A 13,091-nucleotide genomic window follows, 5' to 3' on the forward strand; every position below is an offset into this window, starting at 1 on the left:
GCAGATTGGTTAGCCTAGAAGGAAGTTAAATTTCAATAATATTCCATTAATCAGTGATTTGGTAGAAACTGTATAATAAGGTATTTATTTCCCGATAACTTTTCTAAAGATTTATAAAAGCAGCTTATGAAATCATTTAGTGAAATATGTCTTAAAAGAAAGCCAATGTGGATTCACCAAAAAAAGAATATTCTTTTACTAACCTCTCACCTTTTTTCAAGAATGTTACTGATCATCTGGACAATCTAAATAATGTGAACTTGATGTATTTACTAAAGTGCTTAAGATACCATGCAAAAGATTAGCTAAGAAAAAAATCACCATTATTATTTGTGGTCTGTCTCAAGAATCAGTGCTTAAACTCATTTGATATACACAGCTGTTTCTTTCACATTTAATATGAAATAATTATTGAGTTTATGTTTATGAGATTTAAAGTTTTTAAGAAATGATTGTTATGTTTACTTATGTAATTGTTTATGAATCATTTATGTAGTTCAGATGTTGTGAAATGACATTACATGAGCCTTCTCTTTTTGTTGCTCTAAGTTATTATTACATCATAACATCTTGTGATTTGTTAAAAAGTTATTGCAAGTAAGACAAAGTCAAATAGATCTAAACTGTGTCTGTATGCTAGGCCATAAAGAGTGTATAGTGGCAACTTTTAAAGTGCAATAATCACAGGCTGTATTGTAATAACAGAGTAAAGAATAGTTTGTCTTGTCAATTGTGTTCTAAAGCAACTGAACAAATCTGTGGACTTTTAACATAAAAGATAAATGTTCAAAATTCTGGATACAGCTATGGTAACTCATGCAGTAGCATAAGTGAATTTATCCCTAACTGTGCCATGATAACACAGTAGAGAAGAAGAATTTGTCTTTTCAATTCAATTGGATTCTAAAGTAACTTAACTAGCTTGTTGGATGGACTCTTCTGGACACAATTGTGGTAATTAACAATGCAACAAACCCTTGTATATACATTTGGCTTGTTTTTTAATATAATACTTTGAAACAAGTGGATTATTTGCTGTACATTTATTTTTAAAATTTAACATCAACCAGCCACAATATCTACTGTAAACCATTGTCCCATACACATGCAAAAACCTGACAGTGCCTTTTCCTTATTTACATAAATGACATTGATAGGGGTGTAATTAGTAAATGAGTACAGTATGCTAATCACATTTTAAACTTTAAAATTTTTTGCTAAATTTAAAATGCTAAAGTATTACAGAACTAGTTGGATCAGTTGGCAATATGGAAAAATTACCTTTAATTATAGTAAAGCAAAGTAATGAAACTAGGTTGTAATTTGAATCACACATTTGATACAGATGGAAACTCACTAACTACAGTGATTGAATGAAAGTACTAGGCATGACATGAGAGCACAAACAAGGGATTCCTTAACCCATTGTGGTTGTTCTATTAATTTCAACAAAACTATCTGAACATGTTCAACCATAATGTTTTTGTTTTATTAATATCCATCAAACCTTCACTTGAAATCTCCCTATTTTGTTGTATCTACCATGTTTGAAGGCAATCCATTCCATAGGTCAAACCCCCTGTTTGAGAGAGAAAAATTGCTTTATTTGAAATTATTTCTATCTTATCAAATATGAAATTATGTAATTTAAAGATTAAAAAATACATCTATTACCTTTATAGTTTTGAACATTTCAATCATATCCTTTTCCTTTTCTAAAGAACAACTCATCCTCATAAAACAGCAACTTCATTCCAGAAATCACTGAAGTAGCCCTCCTTTAAACCAAAACAACTCAGTGACCTTATTAGTAAGATTGGACACAATACTTAAAGAAAACATAGCCAAAGATCAATGCTAATAAATGATAACCTCTTTTATGTTCAATATTTTAGTAGAAAACTCAAAATCTCAATTGCTTTCTCTGTGAAAACAAACTTTCCTTGAAAGGCTTAGGAGACTAATTAACCAAAATATCAACATCAATTCTTCTACAAACACTAATGATATTATTCCCACCAAAATAGTAACTTGTTTAAACCACACGTACTGCTGGAGGGTCCACAAAAGTGTTCTATTTCAAGAGTAAATAAAACCAAAATTAAGATGAACAAATATTTTTATTTTTCACTTTTGAAGTCCATACTTCATGCTGTGTTGCAACCTGCAGAATGCATGATTCATGGCATGCACATTTTCCTGACATCATGACAGAAGATGCAGCATTAAGTGTCCCTTATATGTTTAGTGTAAACTGAGCAACTGACACAACACACTACTGTAGTGGTGCAAATGGTTAGGTGATCTTTCCACACAACTTTCAGCCTTCTTTTCAGGAAATTAAAACAGCTCACATACACTTTGTACTTAGCATAATTAAATACATTTTACAATTTATTTACTCAATTCACTAAATGTTGCAAGTCCCTTTGTAAAACAACTGCACACAACTTTAATATCACCAGCAAACTTAAATCAATTTCTTTTTCCATTCCCTTGTCAATTTATATTTAAAAAATGAGAATGGATGCTAACATAGAGTTCTAAGATAACATGCAATTCCAAATGAATTTTACTGAACTTCATTTATTACAATCTGAACTTTCTCTAATGTAATCATCATCTAAGCTTACTTGTCATATCCACAATGATAATCTTCCTTACAATGCTATTATGTGGCACTTTGTCAAAAGCCTTTTGAATATCCAGATATACCAAATATGCAAATTTCAACAGTAATGGATAAACTACTCAAACCACTGAAGATATGCTGTGTTGCTAGTAGTAGTATAATAGAACTAATAAATTTAACAGCATTTAACAGTAGTTTAACAAAGAAACTAATAACTCCCTGGAAAAGAAAATATTTAAATTTGTTCTTTTCTCAGGACAAAATGTACAAGAACAAGCCTTAAGAACCAAATGGTCCCTTGTTCTTCATGGTTATGATCACACCATTTAAAGATATTTTTAAAAGACAAATTAGTCTTTATTAATATTATAGTAGTTTCTCTATTTTGAAAATTATTGGTGAATATGCTTTTTTACCTTGAGCTATCTCGGAGCTAATCGTAGTAGTAAGAACAGGTTAGTATGCAAAATATAATGCTACAACGATTTAAATTTCGAACTTCCAGATCCTACAAAATACGTACTGTAGTGTAGACGTATATGGTTAACATTCAATTTACATAGAGTCAATTACACAACTGAAACTTAAAGGCCTACAATTAAGTGACTCGCACAATTAAAATACAAGGGATCTTTGCGACAAACGTTTTAGTCATTAAAACGTAAAAGTAATAATAATAGTGTAGATAATCGTACTCCTGAAAAATGTAATAACTTTTTTAACCGATTTAAACTGCTATTACTATTAGTACTAATGGTAGCACTATAATTAACGAATACCAGTAGTTTCATTCTGACATTATAGCAAATTTAAATAGTTTTACGGCTACGCTACAACTTTACGACTAGCCTTACCCTTGAAATGTAGCTCTGAGGGAGGTTCCAATTGTAAAATTTGCTGTCGCTTTGACATTATTTATTCGTAAAAGTACAATGTACATATACCAAACGAACTTTTAAGGTGACAGATTCTCCACTAAATTATGAAATAAAAAACTATTCTTTGTATTTCTGAGCAACTGAGATAAGGAAAATTATGATTGCATTCCTACTAAATCAATAAATTTCACAAGTTTACGGAAACGCCTAACACTAAGAGCATTAAACCGCAACTGAATAAACAACGCATGCTCGGTTGCTTGTAGATGTTGGTTTTTAATTAACAATCATTAAGACAACTGTGGTAGAACCACTATTTAGGGTACATTTTCCTGAAACACCAAAACTGTATTTTAACCATAGCAAACACGAAGTGTCCATACATGTTAATGTCCTCCAGGTATTAAGTGAAAAAAAATGATATAATGAAATATTTACTAATACTACATTTACAAAAATATTTAATAAAAATTTTCCATTACAGCTTTCAGACTAAAGCAATGATCAATCGCTAAAAAGTAAGTCTACTAATAATTTTAGTTTTTATATTTTATAATCCCTAAGTAATAATTCCGGAAGGGATTCCGATTTAAATGCTCTAACAATACACTATACAGAGATTTAGGGTGGTGTGGTATTTTCCGTTTCAAGAATTTTTCTCAAAATAAATAATGGGTACGGCCCACTAAACAGAATATGTCTTTAAACAGCCGTAAACCCTAACTGTATTTGTCATCAAGAAAGGGATTTTACACAAAATGAACAACAATCTTTAATTACATAACACAATCAAAGACAAGCACAATGCAAAAATGATGTGTGTTTGTGTGTTTTTCTTATAGCAAAGCCACATAGGGCTATCTGCTCAGCCTACCAAGGGGAATCGAACCCCTGATTTTAGCGTTGTAAATCCGGAGACATACTGCTGTACTAGCGGGGGGCTCAAAAATGATATAACGACAGGTGTTTGTAACAAGTGTGTGGAACTACGAAGATCAGGTACAGGTTACTTCTAACTTTTGTTGATATATGAAAACAAAATATGACAATTATTTACTCAAAAGAAATGCGAAACATAATTTGAATAATTTTCATTTAATATTTAACAAATGCTTTTATAGCTTTTTGTTTTTTTGTGTATAAAAAGAAGTTGCGAAATTTAACAAGTGCAAAAACATAAATAGTCTATATATGTGGCTTTGGCGAAATGGTTTACCTGTCCACTTCTGATTGGCTGAGCCAAGCGAGAGATAACGTAAAACAAATCTGTATTGGTTCTCTCTCACCATCTGAGTGTGAGTTCAACACGAAGGAGAAAATTAAAATTAAAAATCATTAAACACATAAGCTCAGGGTCGTTACAAAATTCGTTGATAAGAAAGGTAAATGTCTATTTTGGGACACCCGAGTGAAGTCATTTATTTTTCCTGCATAAAAATCCACCAGTATGACAGCGATAAGTTTTCGGATTTACAACGCTAAAATCGGGGGTTCGTTCTCATCGATTGACACAGTAGATAGCCCGATGTGGCTTTGTTATCACTAAATACACACACACATATTTACATAAAAATACAATGAATAAAAAATTATTGAATCTTATCTAATGTGTAGCTAAGTTAAGAAAGTCATGTTATTTACTTGAGTAACTCTCTGCATTCAAACTGAACTGAGAAATTTGGATTGAATATGCCTTTGCATTTATAGCACCAAATGGTTGATTAGTTCAAACAACAGTTATACAGAGAAACAAAATATACATGTCCAAGTAAACAACTGCCAAGCAAGCTTCCCTTGGAGTATTAGGGATGTAGCCAATCTGAAGTACAGTTGACGTTAGAAGATGGAATCATACAGTGCTTGGTTATCTCTGGTAATGGTTATCACCATCAAGAAAAGGATACTCTTGTTCTGCATTCACCTTAGATGGGTTGGTTCGTTGGTTTGGTGTTTTATGGCACAAAGCAGCTAGGATATCTGCACCAAACATCCGGTAAAAAGTTAGAATTAAAGTAAATATACTAAAATTCATAAAAGGAAATTAAGGTAAAACAAAATAAAGTTAAAGTAAATAGCATTAGAACCAATGTTTACATCTAGTCTACAGCAGTAAGAGAAAAACTACAGTAATACAAGTTGTAAAGGACTTTCTGTAGCATAATTATTATTATCATAACTCACCAGGATGACTAACAGGTAGTTCAAAAAACATCGTTAGACACCTGAAGTTGTCCTTTCCAATCCTGGTTTCGAGTTATTTGACGTTACGTCCATTTTCTAATTTCAAATCGATCTAGATGGGCTTTGATTCTTAAAAGGGAATCACATTAAAAAAGGTCTAATGTATAAATTAAAAAATTAAATGGCATTAAAAAGATTAATGGGCTTTAAAAAACTAAAAACATTTCAAAGGTGGAAAATGTCACCATCACCAATAACACTTTCTAACGTTATAAATAAACCTTGGAACAGAACATGTTTAAAATGGTGCCGTCGTTGAGAGTCATAATGACGGCTCCTTAGATGGGTGAAAACAATAACTCATGTTGATGCTTATTCACTGCTACAAACAGTAGTACACTAGATATGCTGGAAGGATCATGATAGTTAAATGCATTAGATCTGGCAGCTGGATAATAAGAGTAAACCTAAGACTGCTTTCAGCACAAGAAATGGCTTGTACGAGTTTTGTGTTTATATGATTTGGCCTGTGTTATGTGCTATTTCCGATAGGTTAGCCGATCTTATACTGAAAGATGTACAAAAAGTAAAATTCCTCTTCTCTGCTAACGATATATTAGAGTTTGGTCACATGTTTAAGTTTGTGGCTGAAAACCTAAAATGGTATTTCAGTTGAAAAATATAGGCTTGAAACTGAAATCGTATAAGCATGCATTCATGTACACAGAAGTGGAATTTCTCAGTCATATTTTGGGTAAAGATGAAAACTCCATATATCCTGCTGAAATAGCAACAATGTGAGACTGACCTAAGCCTGTGGCCAAGTAAAAAGCTTGCAATTTCTCGTTTTACCATTGATGGTTTGTGGTTAACTTTTCCAAAACTGCTACAAAGAAGTTTCAGGTGCAGCAAAACACACATTTGTACAACAGCACATTGAGTTCTTGTTAAATACAATGCCAGTGATAGTCAAGCTGGAATAGTGTTGTTGCAGTTTCAGGATGAAGCAGAACATTTAATTGTGTATGCTAGTAGTCATTCTCACGACACTGTATAATGAAGAAAGAATAACTTGCAGTTTGAGTCTTCATGAAACAGCGTCAGTAATAGTTGTATGACAGAAAGCTATCTATTTATGTGAACTATGCACCACCGAAATTGTTAATGATCTTTTAAAATCCAAAAGGGATGATTTATTCATATAATATACAATAGGTTAGCACAATTGAAATGCAGAAGGATTTTCTTGCTATACAGTGCATAATGTTTCAAAATCATTCCTTACATAGCAATAAAAAGTTATACAGACATTGCTTAATCACTCCTGGTTACCTCTATGTATTCAAAGTTGTCAGAGACTAATTCATTGACCAATAAATTGGCATTTTTAGAGCAATGAAAAGTTCTGTTTTGAACACCTGAAAAAAACTATACATATCAATAAACTATCTTTAACAGTCAACCATTCTCTCAGTTATATAAAATGATTAATCCTGATGATTTAGAACGTCAAGATGGCTCATCATGCAAGTGAGAAGAAATCAACAGATTGTTCATTGAACATGCTCATATCTGGGCATGAAGTTTTATCCCCTGTACACATTATGTGTAGTCGTTCCTTAGATCAGATACTCACAAGAATGCGTGGAGAGTTTAAGATCTGCATTAGTTGATACACACAAGTTTGCATGTCAATGTATAGAAGTGACTGTCATACAATGGAAGATATACTATGAGAAGACAGTGAAAGAGCAATGCATTGGAGTGGAGACTGTGTATGGTTTTGGTATGTGTCAGAAACATTCAACTCTAAGTGGGCAGGACCAAATCTTGAGTTCCAGTAAGTCAATCCATTAAAATACTGGAAACTGAAGTCAAAATGTGCAGGAAGGCATGTCATACATTTCCTTTAGCTCCATCCACACATAACTGATGGATCACTTATAAACTGATGTGATCAGGAATCGAAGGAGGATATCATCAAGTCAGAGGAGGATGAGAGTACTGTTGTATCCCACAACACAGAAGATGAAAAAAAAGAACTGAGAGTATTTAACTGGCCATTCAGAATGAGCCACATGAGGAAACTCCAGCTCTAGTGACGAGGGACAGCTTTGACAAATGGCAAACCAACAACAGTGGCTTCTCTATTGGTACAACTGTAATTAAACACAATCATTAAATAACTAGAATAGTCATGTGTTTGAAAGATCATTCACTAAAAGAAAGTGATATTTCTTGCTTTCTGAGCAATTGGATGATGTAAAATAACATATACACACTACATTGGATGATTACCACTCAATCATTAGGCTGCTAGGAGTGTCATTTGTTTCAAAAACCAACTAATGGAAAGAAGTGTTGGTTTTTACTTTTTTTGAGCAATCAAGTTACATTCAGCATACAATGTATGCACAACATTTTGTGAATTCCACTTATCACATAGCTGGAATGGAAGGAGCCAGTAGATGTAACCTTATGTATTAACAGTTTGTAGAATTGAAGATAACTAGAAAATTAAAAACTGAGTTAAAAACGTTCTGTGACACTTGCTATCTGAGCTATTAGATAGTACTGTATGGTACAATGTATGAATTATATTGTATTATTATCACTCAATTACCTGGTTAGTATGCTTTTATTTATATAAGATCAACTGAACTGAAAGGGTTTTGTGATCCATTTGTTCTGTGCTACCAAGGAGTTTCACGATAAGGAATATCCATAGGATATCAGAAGATAACTGCTCAGTTCACACAATTAGAATAACTGGTATTAGTAGGTATAACACCTAGACTGTCAACATTTTTCACAAATAAAAATGATGACTAGAAGTTCAATATCTCAGGTGAAAGGAATTTGTGAACCATTGATATTGAAGATGCCAAATGATTTTCCGAGACAAAATGACATCTGATATTTTTTAAGAATTATGCACCTAATCCATTGATATGGTCGTTGCTCCATTTTACTTTTTACACCCAAAAAGTGTATAAGGGTGCAGGTACTTGTACATAATTTCAGAAAGTAATAGTAGGTTACCACAGAAATTTGCACATGAGCCAAATAGCAGTCTTTAATAAGCTACTAACATACATGACAAAGCATAATGGTGATATCTGTAAATGGCAGTATAAATAACTGCGTAGTGCTAGATGCATGTATGAACACTATATTAAGTCATTCACAACAATTAAGTAACATGTGAATAGAAATAAAGTATTTCATTTGGATATTAAGACATTGCGATATGCAGGTAATACTGATTACTGAACTGTAAAGTATTATTTGAAACTAATTTCACCTGTTGTTTTATACTTGTGACAGAAAGTTTGTTTTCACATTTAAATATTTAACACATAATGAACTGTCATAGAAGAAAAAGTAACTGAGATTCATGCAGTCCTATTTATTATTTTTGTGTAATAGTTCAAATATTTTGATGGTATTAAATGTAAAATTGTGAATGGGTGGATTATCAGTAGTAAATAAAATTCAGACAGTAGCTTTGATATCATATCAAATGCAATCTTGGTATACTATGTTTTGTTTAGTTATGATAGAATATCTTTAAATCATACAGATTGAAATATTTTACAATACACAACTTTACTGATAACCTTTTTTTCATTGCAGTCCACAAGTTTAATGCTGGGTTAGAACATAACATCTATGAAATGAAAATATGAAAAGCAAACTTAGTTATAATTAAACGTATATACAGAGAAAGACCATGATATTTAACAATAAGAAGTGTAGAACGGTATCTACCAGATCAAATAAGCTAATTTGTGTAGGAACTACTTTTGAAGTATTAACTATGGTTTTTCTCTATTAGACTTGGAATTATTACATTACAAACATCATTCTACAGTAAGTGCCTGTGATTTATTGGCAATAAATTTCAATGATAAATAGACATCACACAAAAACACTTGTTTTAAAAAAATATATATATTCAAAACAAATGAAACATATGTACCAAAATTTTACACTATAGGAAATTAGTTTTATATAAACTAAATAATTTGCTATTCATGTCAAAAGTTCACTCAAAATGATTCAATTATTTTAGAACCCAATTGATAAGATGAAGTATTTTTCTTTATCGTTTTTCTCATAATACAAATCAGTGGGTTATCACAGTTGTATTCTGAATTTTAAATAACTGTCTCATTTTATCAAAGTCCACACAGATGAGTTCAATTACTTTATAGCCCTTTGACAAACAAATTATTATTCTTACCTACATTAAACTGTTGCTGTTATGGCTAATTACTTACATGCCAAATGCCTTAATGTAAACTAATTTTCTAACTAAACTGCACTTTTTATCTTCACTTCACTTTTTTCTTCTTATCCATGCTCGCTTGGTCTCCTACATTTATACATTGATCACTGAGGCCTCAAACTTTCTGTAAAGTATGTGAAAGGCACTGATTTAGCAATGCTCAGTTAAGGTAACAAGAAAAACAACCAAAGATTTGAGTAACATGATGCCAACTGTATTAGTAAAGCCTAGACAACAATGTAACTGCAAACACAACGTATGAGTCATACATAAATATGTAACCAAACTTGTCATAATTATTGCCTATAAAATAATCACTTTCACCTTGGGTTATGAAAACTAAACAATAATTAAATATTAATATTAGGTTGTCCAGAAATAAAAGTATAAACCACTGTTGTAAAACATGCTTTAATTGAAGTAAGCACCATTTGCTTACTGTATGCTCCTGTATACCATTTGCTTCTGCTGTATAAATCAAAGCTTCTATGATCAATAAAATCCCTGAAAGCTTTTACTGCAGCTTTCTGGTTTTGACAGTGTTTATTGTTCAAAGAGTTGTCAAACTACTTGAAAGAATGAAAATCTCTAGGGGAAAGGTCTAGGGAATAAAGTGGATGAGGCAGAACCTCCATTCCCGATTCATTTCAATTTTTTGACCAACATCCTTAACACATGAGATGAGCATTATCATGAAGAAGAATAAGGCCCATTCAATTGACTAGAACTGGTTGTTTCTTGCTCAACTTTCAATGCATGTTGGCCAATTCTTGACAGTATTTGTCTGCTGTGATTGTTTACCCTGTATTCAAAAAAGTTGTAGTGAATGATGCCAGCTGCAGTCCACCATACACTCATCATGACCTTTCTTTGGTGAAACTTAGGCTGTGGGAAACGCTTTGGGGCTGTTTTGCGATCAAGCCACTGCACAGATCATTTCCAATTGTTGAATAGAATCCACTTTTCAATGCATGTCACTATCAGTTCGGTAAATGGATCATTTCAGTTTTACAATAGCAGTAAAGAGCAGGTTTCATAACACTTATTTTGTTGATCTTCAGTAAGCTCATGCAGAACCTACTTAACTAACTTTTTCATCTTTCCAGTCGCACTCAGGTGGTTGGCAATTCTTGATTTGCTTGTGCCTAGCTTTTCCGTAAGCTCACGTACTGTTGTGCGAGGATCTGTCTCAACTGCTTCCTTTAATGTGTTTTCATCTAAAAATGGTTTCCTTCCTTAACCTTTGTGGTCATCAAGACTTTCACCTCCATGTCGAAACCTTTGGAACCAACACTGAACTGTATGTTCAGTAACAGATCCATGGCTGAATGTCTGGTTGAAGTTCCGTGTAATTTCGGTAGCTTTTCATCCAAACTTGAAGTCATAGAGGAAAATCAGACAAAAGTCATTCTTGTCCGTGGTGCCTTGAGGGGTTGCAGAACTTACTCTGAGAAGAGTTGAAACAACAGACAATTAAGACATCTTCTAAGCAACAAATGTTGGATTAAACCAACCAACCAACCAATAAGTTACTCAATATTCAGCTTCTAAATTTCATTGTGAGAATTCTGGCATTTATTTCTGGACATTACCTTCACTAAACAGTTTTGCATATCCAACAAACAGATACATCTTCTATGGGTGAATAGACAGTGTGTACATGCGAGTCCCACAGACATGTCACTTGGCGAAGGTAGTTATTTATTACTCTGTCCCTGAAGGTATATTTTAGCAAAGATTATAGTTGTACCTGGACAGTCATAAGCTTTTTTACAACCTACACACTTAACCAATCTACCGCACACTCAGAATTTACTTGAACTTACAGTTTTAATTCAGAATTTTACTAATCCTTGATTTTTCTGGCTAACTTTTATTCAACTAGCCAGATGTGTTTCCTATTATCTTACACTTTAACATTTAAGTACTTATTATGTAACACAGTAAATACAGATTATTATAAAAACCAATATGTTCAGGGCATTCTGTTTGATGAGGATCCTGAAGTTTGCTGTTGACTCAAAGATTTCTGAAGCTGGCCTGTTTGTTTCGAAATTCGTAAAAAGCTACACAAGGTCTATCTGCAGTAGTCATCCCTAATTTAGTAGCGAAAGACTAGAGGGAGGGCAGCTAGTCATCACCACCCATCAAAAACTCTTGAGCTAATCTTTTACCAACAAATGGTAGATGGTTTCTCATATTATAACACTCTTACAGCTGAAGAGGTGAGCATGTTTGGTGACAGACATTCAAACCTGTGACCTGCAGATTGTGAGTTGAATGCTTTAACCACCTGGCAAAAATTATGGGAAATAATTACTTTTTCAAGTTAATCTGATCATTCTTGACCCCTGATTATAGCAAAGTTATGGATATTTATGTTACATATTTGTTAATATTTGATTGGTGCTCTTATTTGAGATACATTGTCAAGTATTTAATTTGGTTGCAAAATTGGTTTTTTTATTTAATGGTTTTTCATTTCATCAAAATTATAAATAATATGAAATTAACAATTCTTAAATATCTGTCATTATGAAATAACAAATTGAAATGACTTACCAGCTTGCTTGAAGTATAATACTTCACACTTTATTTACTGTTGCCATTAATTTATTCATTTACAATACTGATCTAGAGTTTTACTAAGTTCAATTATGTTAGTCACAGTCTCTGTTTGTTATACATATCAATTACTGATATTAATAGGTCGTTTTTAACAAGTTATTAACTGATAAAAAAAATCTTGAATACTGGCTATGCGAATGATAACATCTACATTTCCATAGAGATTGTCAGAACTTTTATTGTGATCTAATAAAGAACAGTATGAATAAAATTTCTCTGAAACTTAAACTGAAAACGTGTATCATTTGGAAATGTTTCTTATGGAAAAGACAATAATCTGCATTTTGTCTCAATTTCTACATCATTACACAGTATTAAAAATTTTTGAAATTTTCTATTAATTGTATTTTTTTTATAATTAAAATGCAAGACATTATTTAATTTTTTTGACAAAATACTGAGTTTCCTCATTAATTTTGTTATCTTGTTGTTAAATATTTTATGGCATTTTTGTCAAAAATATATAAGAATTTGAATATCT

The 13,091-nt window shown here is 32.2% G+C and overlaps 1 protein-coding gene across 1 annotated transcript in view; it reads right to left on the bottom strand.

The window, feature by feature from the left end:
* Nucleotides 1–5,737, bottom strand: part of LOC143249483 (vesicle-associated membrane protein-associated protein A-like) — a 40,508-nt gene extending 34,771 nt beyond the window's left edge. The window contains exon 1 of the mRNA XM_076499404.1: nt 5,692–5,737. Within this exon, the coding sequence (XP_076355519.1) occupies nt 5,692–5,722 (31 nt within the window). The 5' untranslated portion in view covers nt 5,723–5,737. The remainder of the gene's footprint in view (nt 1–5,691) is intronic.
* Nucleotides 5,738–13,091: the final 7,354 nt, after the last annotated feature.

Source organism: Tachypleus tridentatus, chromosome 1 (genome assembly GCF_004210375.1).
Source record: "Tachypleus tridentatus isolate NWPU-2018 chromosome 1, ASM421037v1, whole genome shotgun sequence".
Taxonomy (NCBI): domain Eukaryota; kingdom Metazoa; phylum Arthropoda; class Merostomata; order Xiphosura; family Limulidae; genus Tachypleus; species Tachypleus tridentatus.